The sequence below is a fragment of the Solanum tuberosum genome, unplaced genomic scaffold, assembly GCF_000226075.1.
Source record: "Solanum tuberosum cultivar DM 1-3 516 R44 unplaced genomic scaffold, SolTub_3.0 scf00074, whole genome shotgun sequence".
Taxonomy (NCBI): Eukaryota; Viridiplantae; Streptophyta; class Magnoliopsida; order Solanales; family Solanaceae; genus Solanum; species Solanum tuberosum.
Genome location: NW_006238998.1, coordinates 1,238,611 through 1,256,083, shown reverse-complemented (window position 1 = coordinate 1,256,083; position 17,473 = coordinate 1,238,611). Strand labels below are relative to the sequence as shown.

The window sequence follows — 17,473 nt, the reverse complement described above, 5'->3', positions numbered from 1 at the left end:
CGTACTAGGTTAAATCTGATGATTTGGGAATTTAGGGCTAAAATCCACTTTAGGACATTTGATATCTCCTGTTTTGATCTTAAAAATGCAGGGGAATCATGTAAATAACTCAAGAAATGTCTTAGGATCGTCAGGTCAAAGTTTCACGGTGCTTACACCTCTAAAACAATGCAAACTCATATCATAGAACAATGTTGGTATTGGAACATGGTCTTTGCCATCCCATAACTAGACCATGACTGGTAAATTGGTTAGGGACTTATGACTATCGCAGTCAAGTCAATGCGATCACAATGCCTCATCTCACCACAGTTTCTCTGCCGTGAAATTGTGTGCCAATGTCAGCAGGAAAAATTGACTTCCGGAAGTCAATAAAAGATCATATATTAAAGTGGTGCCTTTCACTCTCCTCTGTCAATACTGTTGATGGAAGGTGGTGACTGCAATCACGATTTAGGTTTCATTTGTTGAGAGAAAAATCTACAATCCATTTAGGTTTCAAGTGATCTGAAACTGACCCGAATCTCTCGGGTCTGAAACCAAATCAGCCAATAAGTCCTAAATGAAGAAAATAACTTATACAAAGTCTCAAAATAAATATTGTGACATAAAACTGAAAAAAAGGATTGGAATGTTACGACAAATTCGCCACATGTAACTGTAAAAGAACCTCTAGTGTTGGAGGGACCAATCAAAACACTGGGTATGATGATATTAGAACACCAAGTACATGAAGCTAAATAATCTAGACCATTATCAATTATTCAAAGCTATCCCTTCTCAATGTATCAGATAGTTCAAAGCTGATGTTCAGATGCTGATTGCATAAACTAAACCAATTGTCCACCTATCGTACAATCAACACAAAATTCAATTGTGACGCCTGAAGAGATTTTTGTGATTCCCAAAGAGTCCGTGAAGCAAGACCTCTCTTCTTTGTCCTTTTTCAGTTAATATTTCAGTAAGCCTCATTTACAACGAGCTACCACCTTTATATTCTACTCTGTGCTTCTGATGATCCCTTTGACTAATGGTTGTAATCAAACTTAAAAATGGACAGATAGCTTTAAGGTTCACCTAGACACTGGATGAACGAATAAATATGACATTTTCAACTCATCTCCTTTAAGTCAGACTATCCAAATAAACACACCAGACAAATCAGAAGTTGTCACGCCATAGATGTAACCCGAACAGAGTGATCTGCAGATCCAGTCAAGAAGATGGGTGATGTCGGATGCCAGTCTACTGTTGTTATAGATGCACTATGAGGAAGAGTTCTCATCCCATATGCATGACCTCGCACCTGATACAATTAACAACCATTTATTGTCAATAAATTAGACTTCAGTAAACCAGCAAGGCAAGAAATAACAGTAACTGGAAACGAACAGGGGCCATAGCAAGGACCAATGAAACTACATCTTATCAGACTCCCCCTAGGACTTGTGACATCATATGAGCACTGCTAGTCCCAACAGAAGTTGTCAATACACATAACAACTAATAAAAGAGAGATCCAATCGGTTTACTGATGGGACAACTTTCTGTGACTCCCACAAATGATTGTTCCATTTTCAGTTAAGAGGCTAACCTAGAGCTTATGAACGTATAGTTAGGCCCTGAGACTATCGAGGCAAGGGAACCTAAACACATCATTCTGCATGAAACTAGTTTACCTGATATATAGGCGCCCTCAGGGAGTTGGATGTCACCAGAAGTCTTCTTCCATAAGCATCGAGAGCCATTTCATGTTTATAGTGTGACGAACTCCTAAGGTTACAGAATCTACAATACAGGAATGATAGATGTAAAGCATCTTATTTTACAACAAGGAAGGAAAAGAAAACGACTTTTAACTAAGAGAACAAATTTAATGGGAAAAGGAAAAAAAAAATGCTGCTTGATAGAAAGTATTGTAAAGAAATGGATCTTGGGCCTTATTCAATTCCAAATGCTAACTCAAGAGGTGAGTATTACCCAAGCCAAATTAAAGAGACCACTCATCCCTTAAAGGAGCGATGTGGGACCCTTCACACACCCCTCACACCCACGCCTAGGGATGGACAACTGGTGCATGGGCAATTTAATATAAGGGCCCAACATCAGGAAATGAAAATTGGAATTAGTCCTGCTTTAATACCATGTGAAAATAAAGAAGAAAATATTATTGAATTGTCTACTCTATATCATTACATAGAGCCCTATTTATAAATACTACATTACAAAGAAAAAGTAGGTTATTATATAAATCATGTTCCTATTCTGACAAATAATATTCAAGCACAGTGCAATCCATCTCATGAGCTAAAAAATCATGTAGATATCTTTATTTCTTTTCCCCCGGTCAGTATACAGTTCGAAGGTCCTAACAACTTTGATTTATCCAGTTTCTCTAGGAAACAGGGAGTTTATGGCAGAATCATCCCCCAGAGCTGGATATATGAACAGTTTGAAGGAAACTCATGTCAACCTAAATACATCATTCTTCTTCATTGCCTATTAAATTTACACAATTGATTGTTACTCATCAAAACCTTCATTAATCACCTAGCACCATGCCAAAATGACACGGATATGAGTTTCATAGCATGCCATTGAAACCTATTGAAATTTGTTTTTCACTATTGCAGTAATTTTTAGTGTAATAAGCTGTTTAGGTTTAGGATAAACTTGAATTTTGAATTTCTATGAGATTGTTTTTGTTGTTGAGATTATTTAGCCTTTTTGATTTATTGTTATGCAGATTATGTTTTCACATTGGCTATTTAAAACCCTATTGTGCTTAATAAAAGTTGAGAGATATTTTTAATCAATACTTTCAACCTTTTCGCTTCACAAACTTTTAGAAAAACGAACAATGGTATGAAGAGCCTCATTAATCTTCTAAGATCCGTGAATTCTTCTAAAAAACTACTTTCAACCCATTTTTAACTCATCAAGGCTACTTTCAACCGGTGTTTATTTCCATCGCGTATGTTATATTTAACCAATATCAATTTTTAACCTATTTTCAAACATGGCAAGCAGCAATCTCTCTCTTAAAATTCCCCAAAAATTCCACTAGCGAAAACTATCAAGTTTCGTCAATGAAAATAAAATCACATCTTCAAGTCTGATATGTGGGAAGTTGTAATGAAAGATATACCTTACAACCACTCCTGCAAATCCTATCCTTCCCCAAATTGAATCTCATTCAGATGAAAAAACAAAAAATTTAAAGCCAAAACTGTAATTCAGAATTCAGTTGTTGATTCAAATTTTCCTTAAATCATTGCTTGCGAGTCAGCAAAAAAAGCTTGGGAAAAACTAAAAAAAGATGTCTGCTTACTTGCTCGAAACGGAAGGGACTCCTAGAAACATCGTCAATAAACTCCTATTGTTTTGCAATATTCGCAGCATGATAGCTCCATGGACAAGGATGATGCTATAGAAGCCCTAAGAAGACAGTCATCAAGGTCTCAAGATAAGGAGTTGCAAGATTCTTGTTCACGTGCAAGTGACTTGGGAAGGACCACATATTTTGGTCAAAGTCAGAAATCCTTTTTGGGAACTTTTGCTTATTTCCTTAGGAAAGAATTTTTGGTATTATATTTATATGTTTTCCTAGTTTAAAAGTTGGGATAAGGCACAAGTACCCCCTAGACTATGACCGAAATCCCAGAGACACACCTAAACTTAACTAGGGCCTTATTACCCCTTCTAACTCATTTCGTATTTCTGTGCACCTTTTGTGTTGATGTGGTACTTTCAACCACCCAAGTTGGTTGTGCTTGTACACACGTGCTTGCCACATGTGTAAATATTATTTTAAATTTTTAAATTTTTATTTTAAAGAAATAATTTTATTTTCTTTATCTTTTATTTAAGTTAAGTTAATACACATTTTTTACCTTGTATCGAAACTTTTACCTTCGTTCATTGTTTTTTATCTTTCATTTTCTATTGATTTTATTTACTCTTTTTATTTTCTTTGTCTTTCGTTTTGATTTGATTTCAAATTTAATTCCAAATATCTTGTATTTAAAATGAGTTAATTTCGAACGGATATCAAAATAAGTGAAGAAAATCAAATAAAACATAAATGTTAAAATTAAAGGACACTTTTGATTATTTTTTTAAGAAAATACACATAATTTTTTTAAAATGAAAAAATAATAAAAAAAAAATTTAAAAAAAGTTTAAAGTGAGAACGAAATTAAAATAATTAAATATATATAAAATTTTAATATCAATAAATATGTGTAATTATAAAATTACCAATTAAAAAATGACATGTGTCTAACTTGTGCACTCATCACTTGCCTTCAAGAGAGTATGCACACTCTCTATGGCACGTCAACATTTATGGTGTATTTATTCCATTTTAAATTAGTTTAAGAGGGTAATAGGACCCTAGTTAAGTTTCGGTGTGTCTGAGATTTCGGTCAGAGTCTCGGGGGTACTTGTGCCTTATCCCTTAAAAGTTTCCTATTTCAGAGTTTCCTATTATGAAAGTTTCCTAGTTTTTTTTTTTTGACATAGGTAATTGTTTCTAATTCTGTAACACAGTTGTACTGAAACCATATTTACAAAAGAACTCAAAATTTATTGTCCTATCCTTATAATGAGTCCAAGACATCACTGATAGAGTAGTATCATTAGAGTAAGTATCATTAGAGTATATCTGGTTGCACCATAAACATAAAGTCAAAATACAATTCATTTTGACTTGTTCAACTCCATATTCTGAAAAACTCTAAGGTTCCTCTCCTTCCATATTGTCCACCATGTAGCTGCAGGTACAATTCTCCAGTTGTTTCTGTTCTTAGCGTGTACTCCTACTTCTTCTCAACTTTGTAATGCTTCTATGATTTTCCTTGGCATGGACAAAGATATGTTTTTGAGACATAGGAATAATCTCCATAGTTGACTTGTGACCTTGCATGTATAAATAGATGGACCACTGTTTCTGCAGTTTCCCCATAGAAAAACATCTGAAACATAAAAGGATCCCCTTTTTCATCAAGTTATCTTGAGTCAGCACTACTTCCTTAGCCAATAACCAGACAAAGCAAGCTATTTTGCGTGGGATTTTGGCTTTCCAAATGTGTTTCCAAGGCCATCAAAGTGTCTATTGGTTTGGTTGTTTATCTTCCTATAGGCTGCATTTATTTTAAAAGTTCCGTTACTATTTCCCTGCCACTGTAGGATGTCTTCTCCAGCCTTCAAACCACTGAATTGGTCGATGGTGCTGAAGAATTCTACTACTCTTGGTACTTGGTATTTCCCAATCATTGAGGTGTCTCCTGAACACAAAATTCCACCCTTGAGGTGTCCACAATTCTGCTATTGTGCTGTGCTGATGTAAAACTAAGTTATAAATATCTAGGAATAATGTCTCCATGTTGCCGGCTTCATGCCAATCATCCTTCCAAAAGACAGTTTTAACTCCATCTGCCACTTTGACTATGGTATTAACTTTAAATTTATTCCACAAAATTCTAATAGATTTCCATAAGCTAACCCCATAAGGAGTAGTGACCTCCTTTGTCATCCAATTATCATTCTCCTCATATTTAGCTTTAATGACTCTGACCCATAGACTTTAATTTTCATTTGAATATTTCCATAGCATTCTCATTTTTAAAGCTTTACTCTGATTCTTCAGATTTTTGATCATCAATCCCCCAAATCTTTTCTCATTGATCACTGTCTTCCATTTTACTAGGTGGTAACCCTTCCTGTCTTTGTTCCCTTGCCATAGAAATTTCCTCCTGATGCTATCCAACCTATTGATGATTCCTAGTGGGATAGGAAACAATGACATCATATACATTGGAAGTGCATCAAGCACAGAGCTAATCAAGGTCAATCTTCCACCCGAGGAGAGATATTGGGACTTCCACCTTGCTAACTTCTTATAACATTTCTCAATCACCCCATTCCAGATTTCCATAGACATAGATTTGGCCCCCAAAAGCAATCCAAGGTAGATAGTTGGTAGAGCACTCACTTCACACCCTAAGATTGACTTTAAGATTTCCATGTTTGGCACTTCATTAATGGGATATAAGAAGTTTTTCCTCCGGTTAATATGTAAACCTGACATTCCTTCACATATTACCAAGATCGGCCTCAGTATTTTGAGATGCTCTTCTTCAGCATCATATAATATAAGTGTGTCATCTGCATACTGATGATGAGTTACCTTCAAGCTATCGCTTCCAGCTCTAGCAACCTCAAATTCTCTTAACCAACCTTCCTTATTTGTTTTCTTAATCATGTTGTTCAGTCCCTCCATGACTAAGAGGAACTAAAAGAGTGATAGAGGATCACCTTGTCTTAGGCCCCTCTGTGAATTAAAGTAACCTGATGGTGAACCATTAATAAGTACAAAGAAGTTCACTGTTGATATACAAAATTTTGTGTCCAAATTCCATCTTCTCTAGCAAATCCATAAGAAATCCCTAATTGACATGATCATATGCTTTCTCAATGTCTAATTTGCATAGGATTCCTGGTTTCTTCAAGTTCACCCTGGAGTCTATTACTTCATTTGCTATGAGGGCATCATCCATAATCTATCTTCCTTTGATGAATGTCAGTTATTGTGAGTCCACAAGCTTAGCTATCACTCTTTTCAATCTTTCAGTAAGCACTTTGGAGAAAAGCTTGTAAATACTACCTAGATGGGCTTGAAGTCTATTAATTCTTTAGCACCTTCTTCTTTGGAATAAGAGCTATGAAGATAGCATTGAAACGTCTTTCAAACCTTCCTTGCTCGTAGAAATTCTGGAGGTCTTCATGATATCATTTTTTACCACTTCCCCAACACTTGATGTAGAACCCCATTGTAAACCCATCTGGACCAGGTGCTTTATCAATTGCACACTACTTTAGACATTTCAGTACCTCCTCCTCTCCAAATCACCTTTCTAAATCTTCCATTTCCTCCACTGTCAGCCTTGGGCAATTTGTGAAGTTGCTGGCAGGTCTCCACTAGACATTCTCTGAGTACAGGTTTTGGTAAAATTCCATTATTTCCCCTTGAATCCTTTCTTGATCTCTGATCAGATTCCCTTGAACAAGAAGTTGGTCAATGTTGTTATATCTCGTGTGAATTAGACATCTTGTGGAAGAATTTGGTATTCGTATCCCCTTCTTTCAACCACAAGAATCTAGATCTTTATCTCCACAAGATCTCTTCATTCTTGATTAGCTGCTCAAAGTTCATGATTAAGGATGCCTTCTCCATTGACTCTTCTGCTGTTATAGCAATGTTGTCCAAAGTAACCAACTTCTCTAGCAGATTCTTCCCTTGTTAACCTAGGTTTCCTTGCGCGACTTTGTTCTCTCGCGCTACAAACTTTCTTCCTTTTTTTTCTCAATCAAATACCAACTTTTTCCTCTTTGAACTGGTAAATTATCATAATCTTTACAAGTATTTTTTTATATTAACAATTTTTTGGGGGTGTATTGATGTTTATCAAGAACGCTTCACCTCTACCCTTCCGAGATTTGTGTACAAAACTTTTCAAAGGTTCTACTGCAACAAGAGGTCATGGATGGAGTACAAGTTGTACCTATTCCTATCCTAGTATCTCTTTTGAATCTCCTACTATAGATATAGATACTCCTAATGGAGTTGAAGATCTAGTTGGTGACAAAAATGATGGAGGTCTTAGTAATTCTCCATCCCGATCTTCAATTTCGCCTGATAAAAGAGTTTTGGGATGAAAAGAAAAATTTGTCTCAATTGGAAATTAATGAGAAGACGAATATTGTCTTAAGAGTTATTGATTAAAAAAATAGCACAACTAACTTAGAAGAATGAAAGGAAAAATTAGATGGCATTGACGTGAAGAACCATACTATTAATATATTTTGTGAAATTGTTAGATACAAAAGAGCATGGACGACACTAGAGGTGCACAAGTTAGAGAATTGGATTAAGGTCATCAAGAAATAAATAGAAATTCTTTCATTTTTCTAATTAGCTATAGTATATGTTAGGCGTTGTTAATGTGAAACCTTCTTTATTATTTGATTAATTAGATAATTTTTTTATGAAATGTTTATGTTGAATTCTTTAAAAAAAACCATGTTATAATAATTTTTGTATTGATATATAATTTTTATTTGCATATCATATAATTTAATTTTTTCAATCAAATATAAACATTTAAAATATATTTTTATCAAAGACGTAATATTTTTTTAACAATAAATTTTTTATAATATTTTATTGATATAAATTAATTTCATATGCACATTCAGATATTGAAAACAAACTGTCTTAATCATTCAGTGTTCAGATCTAGAGACAACATCTTAATATTCAGATATGTATTCAGATCTAGACATCTAGATCTTAATGCACATCATAATATGTTATTCAAATTCAGACGTCTTACTCTTAATGGAAACAAATGAGGGTTCAAACTCATTAAGTAATTGTAAAATAAGAAAAGAAAACACACTTAATGATTAAGACATAAATGATAAAGATTCAGACCACAAAAAACAAGCAAACTTAATGAGTAGGATTTGAATGTTAAAGATTAAGACCTTCATTAAGTGCAATCAAATGAAGCCTCAACCTCAATTGGACAAGGATTTATCTTATAAGAAAGCCCTCGTGCCCATTTTAGACAGGTTGGTTTGCAAGTTGAGATCAAATAAACTTCCTTTGGTGAAAGTGTTCATGGAGGAATCATCTGCACGATGAAGTAACCAAGAGACTAGGGCGGACATGCAGAGCAAATACATGCACCTATTTGATAGCTCAGGTATACCCGAACAAGAGTTTAAGTGGGTGAAAATATAACCCAACCCTTTCCTGTTTATATTTGCATTCCATATGTAGTTTAAGCATATGTATAAGATCGTATTACTAATTATTACTTGCGGCGTTGATTTGAAAAGTGACTCAAGAGTTTGGGTGGTTTTGGACATGGTAGAACCTAAAAATCAAAAGTTTTATTTGGTGCAGCCACGATCATTCTGCACCAGGACCAATCACACAGTGTGGGGAGAGTTTGGTCATCGTAAGTTGATTGCCATCGCACATTGGAAAATTCAAAAGCCAGCGCTATCTAGCAAGCTGACCAAAATAGCCCTTAAAGACGGTTCAATTAATTATCATGATTGGTGAGGAGTGTGATAGCTCTGAAGAAAAGTTCAAGTATACATATGAACATTGATTAGATTGTGCCATTATGAAGAAGAACTTGTGGGGGCTCAACCAACAGAGTGATTTCGACCCAAGGCACTAAGATAATGATTAATTAACAACCTAAGATGATTATACTTGTTTTTGTGGATTTTTACATAGATTTGAATCCCTAAAGTTATATTTGGTGCAGCCACAATCATTCTGCACCAGGCCCAATCACACAATGTGGGAAGAGTTTGATCAGCGCAACAGCACAAGTTGACCGCAACCACACATTGGAAAATTCAAAAGTTTGCGCTATCGTGCAAGCTGACCGCAATCATATTTAAGGGTAGTTCGGTTAATTATCATGACCACTGTGGAGGAGTGTGATAGCACTAAGGACAGTTTCTTTTTTTATGACTATGGTGTCTAAGCAAGCTTTTGCGCACCTCAACTGATTCCACGGGATACATACCACCTCCTTCCAGCAACAGGTATCAAGTAACTCGGTCCACCAAGGCTAGGACAAATGAGAAGAATCACCTGGTATTTTTTGTCTCCACTGGGTTTTGAACTCGAGACCTCAGGATTCTCAACCACTTCATTAACCACTAAGGCACACCCTTGGGTGTCGCTGAAGGACAGTTCAAGTATAAATACAAACAACACTTAGTTTTTGCCATTTTGGAGAAGGAAGAACACATGGGGGGCTCAACCAATGGAGTGATTTCGACCTAAGGCATTAAGATAATCATACTTTTTTTGTGGATTTTGACATGAGATTTGAATGCCTTAAGGATTTTAAACCTAGTTCTACAAATGAAAAAAAAGGGGGATGCATCCCAGCAATACAAGTCAAGATTGAAAGTTGATTACATAAATGAAATGTGAGCTTATGGGTATGCTGATTCTATAATTTGTTTTGCATTTTGACTAGTTTGGTCGGAGGTAGAGTTTTTGGTTGACCTTCCATTGTCTGACTTATCCAAATTATGGAAATACTGCACCTAATTTGAACGCGGTATTCAATATCTTGCATAAATTGGGGCCTTCGGAGGTCGTCTTAGTGGATTTAAGCATTTCAAGTGAAGAAAAGGCATTTAAAGGCAAGTGAGACTTTTAACCTCTCGGATGTTTTGCTTTCCTGAAGCCATTATTTAGAATATACATAATTGCTTTAAATTACCTAGTATGTTGAGGGTGAGAGCATACAAAGATATTTATACGGTTTCTTAGCTTGTGCTATATATTGAGGTACTTCTCTTTTGAGTTTAAAGAATATTCTATATCATGCATGAAAAATTGAGCATAGCATACTAGTTACACAAATTAGGAACCATGCCAAGATATGTGTCATTTCTATACGTGTTGAGATTTATAGCATGACTTCATTTACATCATATGATATTATTATATTGCACAGTTTATCTTATATGCATTAGTTTAATGAGTTGAGATGGTGTTAGCATCATATTGGTCGTGGAAGGTATACATAGACGCACAGCTCGGTTGCCACCACAGTGGTCTGCTACTAAAACACACTAATGGTTGGACATGGTATGCAACTATGCGGTATTGTTGACTATGGACAGTATATTAAGATGTGTAGTTCAACACAGGTAAGGGTGTGCAATATGGACGTTCTCTTGCTATGCATAGTGATACAATGAAACACATACCATGAGATGTTACATCTGTACTTGTTGGTATTTCATTTATACTTGCATTAATATGACATGTGTCATACTTGTTCATAACATGCATATATTTTTCAGATACTTTCTCCATGGGTTATGACAGGGAGCACTGGTCAGTGATCTTGATGAGCTTTGGCTCGCCCTTCTTGTTGTTTACTACTCTATGCAGATCCTTCACCTAGTGTAGTTGTTGTCCGGGCTTTGATCTTGTTTGAGGCAGTTATGAAGCATCAGATGAGGTGAAAGAACCACATACATTGTGGTGGTACTTCAAGCTATTTATATTTTGTTTCTTTACTTTCGGGCTACGACCCAAACAGCATACTTCAAAGTATGTAGCTTCTCCTCGACTTACTATTGGGACGGATAGGAACTCCTTGGCATTATAACGTATACTTCTCTTCCACTATTATCTGTGATACTTGGAGATTTATCTATATAGCTTATACTATCATTTTGAATATGAGTTTGTTGCTATCAAATGTTTGCGGTTTGCCTATCAAGCAGTCGCTCTTTAGGTGCCTATCATGACTCATGAATTTGTATCATAACAAATACCATATTTATACTTTTTTAATAATGATAAATGATTTCTTCTGGCTAAAGACCATGTGAGATGCACAAGCACGAGACTAGGGCTAAAAGAATATTTCTAGTTAACTGGAATATTCACACAAGAATGAAATATCAAAACTAAAGGATTAAAACAATCCACATACCTGCTGCAATCACTTGACCAAAGTACTTTGCCTTGATTCTGCAAGCTCCACTCAAATATCTGTCTTACATGCTACTGAGTTAGATTCTTCAGAATGCAGCTAACAAAGTAAATCTTTCAGCAAGGTGAAAACCTTGAATATATGGAGAAGCACTCAATGAAAGAAAAATAAAGTGAATTCGATGATCGCTAAATAACTTGCCTTTCCATCTATACCCAAAGTGAAAATGCTCGTCTCATCAGAACCAAACAGAACAGAACTAATTGCAGAATCATGTGCTGGCCATCCAGTAATTTGCAAGCCAGCAGACATATCTATCACCTGTTAAGATTCTGTTGACTATGCAAGCCAGCAAAGTTATGAGAGCATCTCCTAACTGCACATATTCACTCTCAAATCTATAACTATATCTATATCTATCTATACTACTTTAAAAGCATGAACTCCCTAACTTGAATATTAAAATTACTATAATACCCCAACTTAAAACACTCAATTTAGTATATATTCTATATTTAATATTATATTTATTTACGCTATATATTATATTAAAAGCATACACCTTTTAACATTGATAGGTAGTTACTTTTGCGAAGGGTTGTAACTTTTTTTATAGAGTTGTGACTTTTTGATGAGTTATGACATTTCTGAAAAGTTGTGATTTTTCTGTAGGGTTGTGACTCATCTGAAAAGACAGGATAAATAACTTTTCATACTATCCTTTGTTGTCTATAATTGAGGGGGTTTCTCAAACTACGAATTTTGTAAGTTTTCTATTCTTCTTCTTAAAACAAGGAAGGTTGTGAGAGTTGTTCAATTATGCTATTATAATATTTTTTGTTGGTAAATTAGATAGATCAACAAAAATTAAAGCAACAAGAAGAATCTTGAAATAACTCAACTTCAAACGAGAAGAGTATCTTGATAATTAATATGTACTCATTTTCATTGCCATAAAATATACTTTTGCAGCAACTTCTACTTGACAATAAGTTCAACGATTTTTCGTTGCACAAATAATAACTTGGTGTTCAGAAGTCTTCAACTGTTGGAGAAAAAATATTTGATCAAATACTTTTTTGAAGAGTCCAAAGTACATTTAATAAGTACTCTTTTGTTTCCAATTTATTTATTGTACTTTTATTTTTCTTCTGTTTAATGTAGAATGTTATTTTTTCTTGGGGGTAGGCGCATCTTTAAGACCACAAAGTTGAAAAACATTTTTATATATTCTACATATGATCTTTAAAAGAAAAGTCTTCTTTATTTTTTAAAAATTTCATATCAAAATAAAATTAGACCAATCTATATCTATCTTTTTTTATCTATCTATACTACCTTAAAAGAATGAACTACTTAACTTAAATGTTAAATTATTATAATACCCCAAACTCAAAACACCAAATGTAGTAGATCTTCTATATTTTATATTGTATTATATTTATTTATGTGTATTATATTATATTATATTATATTAACGACAATCATGTTTTCACATTGAAGGGTTGTAACATTTTCGAAGAATTATAATTTTTTGATGAATTGTGACCTTTTTGAAGGGTTGTGACTTTTCTAAAGGGTTGCGACTTTTCCAAAGAGTTGTGACTTTTCTGAGGGGGGCAACTTTACCGAAGAGTTATGACTTTTCCGATGAGTTGTGACCTTTTTGAAGGGCTGTGACATTTCTAAAGGGTTTTGACTTCTTTTTTATAAGGCACAATACGAAGTTTCTAATATACTACCCTTTGTTGGCTATAAAAAGAGGGGCTTCCTCAAATGTTTAAACTATGAGAAAGGGAAGAGAAAGTATATTTAAGAGGTGTAACTAAGAGATTTTAAGAGTGACTAATTTTTTATTTAATAATATTCGCATTATCTTTTAAAATAGTGTGGTGGTAAATGGTTTGATATTCACGAGCAACGCATGTGCGTCAAAACTAGTACCATTAAAAGCATGAACTCCCTAACTTAAATGTTAAGTTACGATAATACCCCCAACATAAAACACTCATTTTAGTATATATTCTGTATTTTATATTATATTTATTTATTTATTTATTTATTTGTTCTGTTCTATATTATATTAAAAGCAGACAATTTTTCACATTGATGGGAGTGACTACTCCAAAGGGTTATAAACTCCCTAACTTAAATGTTAAGTTACGATAATACCCCCAACATAAAACACTCATTTTAGTATATATTCTGTATTTTATATTATATTTATTTATTTATTTATTTATTTGTTCTGTTCTATATTATATTAAAAGCAGACAATTTTTCACATTGATGGGAGTGACTGTTCCAAAGGGTTGTGACTTATTCAATGAGTTATGAGTTCTATTCTATATTATATTAAAAGCAAACAATTTTTCACATTGATGGGAGTGACTGTTCCAAAGGGTTGTGACTTATTCAATGAGTTATGAAATTTCCAAAAAGTTGTGATTTTCTAAAAGGTTTTGACTTATTTTATAAGGCATGATAAGCATTTTTCCATATTACTCCCTCTGTCCCTATTTAGTTGTCCACTTTAGAAATGGCACACAGATTAAGGCAACAATGATTAGCATAGTGAAGTTACAATTTTACCCTTATAGTACAATTTGCAATTCCAAAATAAATTCACTTAAGATAACTAATCAATGCTAGGAAGTTCATAAGTTTATTTACTTTATTTATGACAACTTTATTTAAATAAGGGTATAATAGGAAAAAATTTGTTGTCTTTTCTTGATTTGTCAAAATGGACAACTAAATAGGGACAACTAAAAAAGGAAATATGGACAACTAAATAGGGACGGAGGGAGTATCTTTTGTTTTCTATAAATAGAGAGGTTTTCTCACACTTTTAAACTATGAATTTTGTAAGTTTACTATTCTTCTTCTTGAAACAAGGAAGATTGTGAGAGTTGTTCAATTATGCAATTACAATATTTTTTTGTGGCTAAATTTGATAGATCAACAAAAATTTTGATCCAGCAAGGAGAATAAAATAACTCAACTTCAAACGAGAAGACTATCTAGATAATTAATATATACTCATTTTCATAGCCATACATATACTTTTGCAACAACTTCTACTTGAAGTTCAATGATTTTATGTTGCGCAAAGCACAACATGGTGTTCAAGCTGTGAAAAGTCTCAAACTTTTGGAGAAAAACGATTTGATCAAAAACTTGTTTGAAGAGTCCAAACTAGATTTAATAAGTACTCCTCCGTTTCCAATATATTTGTTGTACTTCTATTTTTATTTAGTTTAATATAGAATTTTTTTTTTCTTGGGGGTGCGAGTGCATCTTTAAGACCACAAAGTTAAAAGATATTTTTATATATTCTACATATCCATAAATTAAAAGTCTTTTTTATTTTTTAAAATTTCATATGAAACTAAAATTAGACAATTCCATATCTATCTCTTTATCTACCCCCAACTTAAAACACCAAATTTAGTATATCTTACATAATTTATATTGTATTTTATTTATTTATTTATTTATTTTATATTATATTATATTATATTAAAAGCATACACCTTTAAACATTAAAGAGTTGTGACATTTCCAAAGAGTTATAACTTTTCCGATGAGTTGTGACATTTTCGAAGGGTTGTTACTTTTTTACAGGGTTGTGACTTTTCCGAAGAGTTGTGACTTTTCCAAAGGGTTGTGACATGTTCAAAGAGTTTTGACTTTTCCGATGAGTTGTGACCTTTTTGAAGGGTTGTGACTTTCATGAAGGGTTGTGACACTTTTTTAATAAGGCACAATAAGCATTTTTTCATACACTACCCTTTGTTGGCTATAAAAAGAGGGGTTTCCTCAAATTTTTAAATTACAATTGTTTGAAGTTTTTCATTCTTCATCTTAAAAGATCAAATTTATTATATCTTCTATATTTTATATTATATTTATTTATATATATTATATTATATTATTATATTATATTAAAAGAAGACACCATTTCACATTGAATGGTTACGACTTTTCCAAAGTGTTATATGACTTTTCTGATGAGTTGTAGCCTTCCGAAGGGTTATGACTTTTATGATTAGGAATAATATGCACATGCTTATACTTTATCATTTATTTTATAATTGTTTACTTAATTTTTTTATTTAATAATATTCACAATATTTTTAAAAATTGTGTAGTACATGGTTTGATGTTGCACGTGCGTCAAAACTAGTATATATATATATATATATATATATAGAGAGAGAGAGAGAGAGAGAAATAGACACAAAATATGGAAATAAATATAAAAGTTTCTAATGCAAGGTATAAGAGAGGAACGCTACAGACTATGTTCACAAGTTCAGACAAGGATACCAAACATGTGTATCATTCCATCAGTAGCTGCAGCTGCTAAAAGTTTTCCATTGTGATTGAAGCATACTGAAGTAATTGGAGGTGGATCTTCACCAAGAGGAAGGACTGTCTTCAATAAAGTTTGAAGAGAGTTAGGTTTGAGAATCCTTATGAAGAAAGGAACAGAAATAGTGTTGTAAATTCAGCACTTGGATACAACCGGGACCCAATATAATCACATACCATAGCTTTCCATGTCCTCATGTTCCAGACAGTTAAAGAAGCATAGCCCAATTTACCAATGTCACTCGAACCAGGCCTACAAAACTGCAATTTAGGATCGCTTTTGAGGCAAAGAAGAACTATATACATCGTAATTAAGCATATCAAAACTCTCATTTAACAACAACATTCCTAGTACAGTCCCACAAGTGGGGTCTAAGGAAATTGGGGTATGCACACACCTTACCCCTACCTTAGTGGGGTGGGGAGGTTGTTTTCGATAGACCCTCGGCTCAAGAAAATCATTTTACAAGACAGGTATGAATGAGTTGTGATGAGTCCACAAATTGGACTCATTTAGGGCTATATTTTAATAGAAATTGTGTCCTCAAATGCTTATTTTATCTCAATATCTGATAAAAACCCTTAACTTTCACGTATTTGAAGTTTGAAGGAAAGCATGGACACTAGGTCACAAAAAGGAACGAAAAGGCTGAAAAGAATGAAGAAATGAAGGCCTGAGGATCGCCAAGTCCACTTGGCGAGTCGCTGAAGGGTCTTACTTCGCCTTTTGTTCCAGTGTGCTGAGCCCTGAAGGAAAGGGTCAAGTCGGCGGAAAAAGGAAGCAGTCAGCGCATCGCCGAAAAGTTCCGCGAAGCAGTACCATGTTGCCCAATGACCCAGAGCACGACGATGCTGAAGGCTGGTGCAAGACGGCGATGAACTACACCAAAGGCCAAATCGCCGAGTTGATCGGCGATTCCGACTAACGACGCCGACTGATCCGCTGCAGCACAAATCTGTGAAAACTATAAATACTAGTTAGAGTTGTAGTTTTAGGAGTCGAACAATTATTATAATTTTCATATATAATAGTACTTTCTAATATTTTTGCTCTAAGTTTGAGACGGTTTTGAAGACTTGAAGATCCAAAGAGTTTCATCTTCAAGATTTGGATTTGGGTCTCTTGGATTCTTCAATTTTGGTATGTATCAAAAATTAAATCTTCATACCAGTTGAATGCGAGCTCAATTTGGTATAAATTTCTATCTCTTATACATGTGTGGCTAAAAACCTCAATTCTTGGGGTGTGATTTAACGAATATGGGTTAAGATAATTGTTGGATCTTGCTTGCTGATAGTTTAATCGTGATTTCGTTTAGTAGTTGTGGATGAATTTGTAGTTGCAAATACAAGTTTATTTATGTGTTTTCGACTTGCTCAAGAGAGAGGTCGTAAAACTAAAACTACTAAATTGATGGCCGGTGGGAGTGGGTTGACATGAGGTTCAGCTCGAGAGAGTGAATCCTAGTCTCATTCCCACACACTCAGCTCGAGAGAGTAGGTAGGTTAAGGCATAGGCTGGTCTTCATGCGGCAAGTGGG

The 17,473-nt window shown here is 34.1% G+C and overlaps 1 protein-coding gene across 6 annotated transcripts in view; it reads right to left on the bottom strand.

Moving 5' to 3' along the window:
* Positions 1 to 614: 614 nt before the first annotated feature.
* Positions 615 to 17,473, bottom strand: part of LOC102590294 (WD repeat-containing protein 91 homolog) — a 44,963-nt gene continuing 28,104 nt past the window's right edge. For all 6 annotated transcript variants that reach the window (XM_015308020.1, XM_006345671.2, XM_006345672.2 and 3 more), the window contains exons 10-15: positions 16,110 to 16,185; positions 15,888 to 15,996; positions 11,757 to 11,869; positions 11,556 to 11,614; positions 1,680 to 1,788; positions 615 to 1,306 (exon numbers count right to left, since the gene is read on the bottom strand). In XM_015308020.1, coding sequence (XP_015163506.1) covers positions 1,172 to 1,306; positions 1,680 to 1,788; positions 11,556 to 11,614; positions 11,757 to 11,869; positions 15,888 to 15,996; positions 16,110 to 16,185 — 601 coding nt within the window. In that variant the 3' untranslated portion in view covers positions 615 to 1,171. The remainder of the gene's footprint in view (positions 1,307 to 1,679; positions 1,789 to 11,555; positions 11,615 to 11,756; positions 11,870 to 15,887; positions 15,997 to 16,109; positions 16,186 to 17,473) is intronic.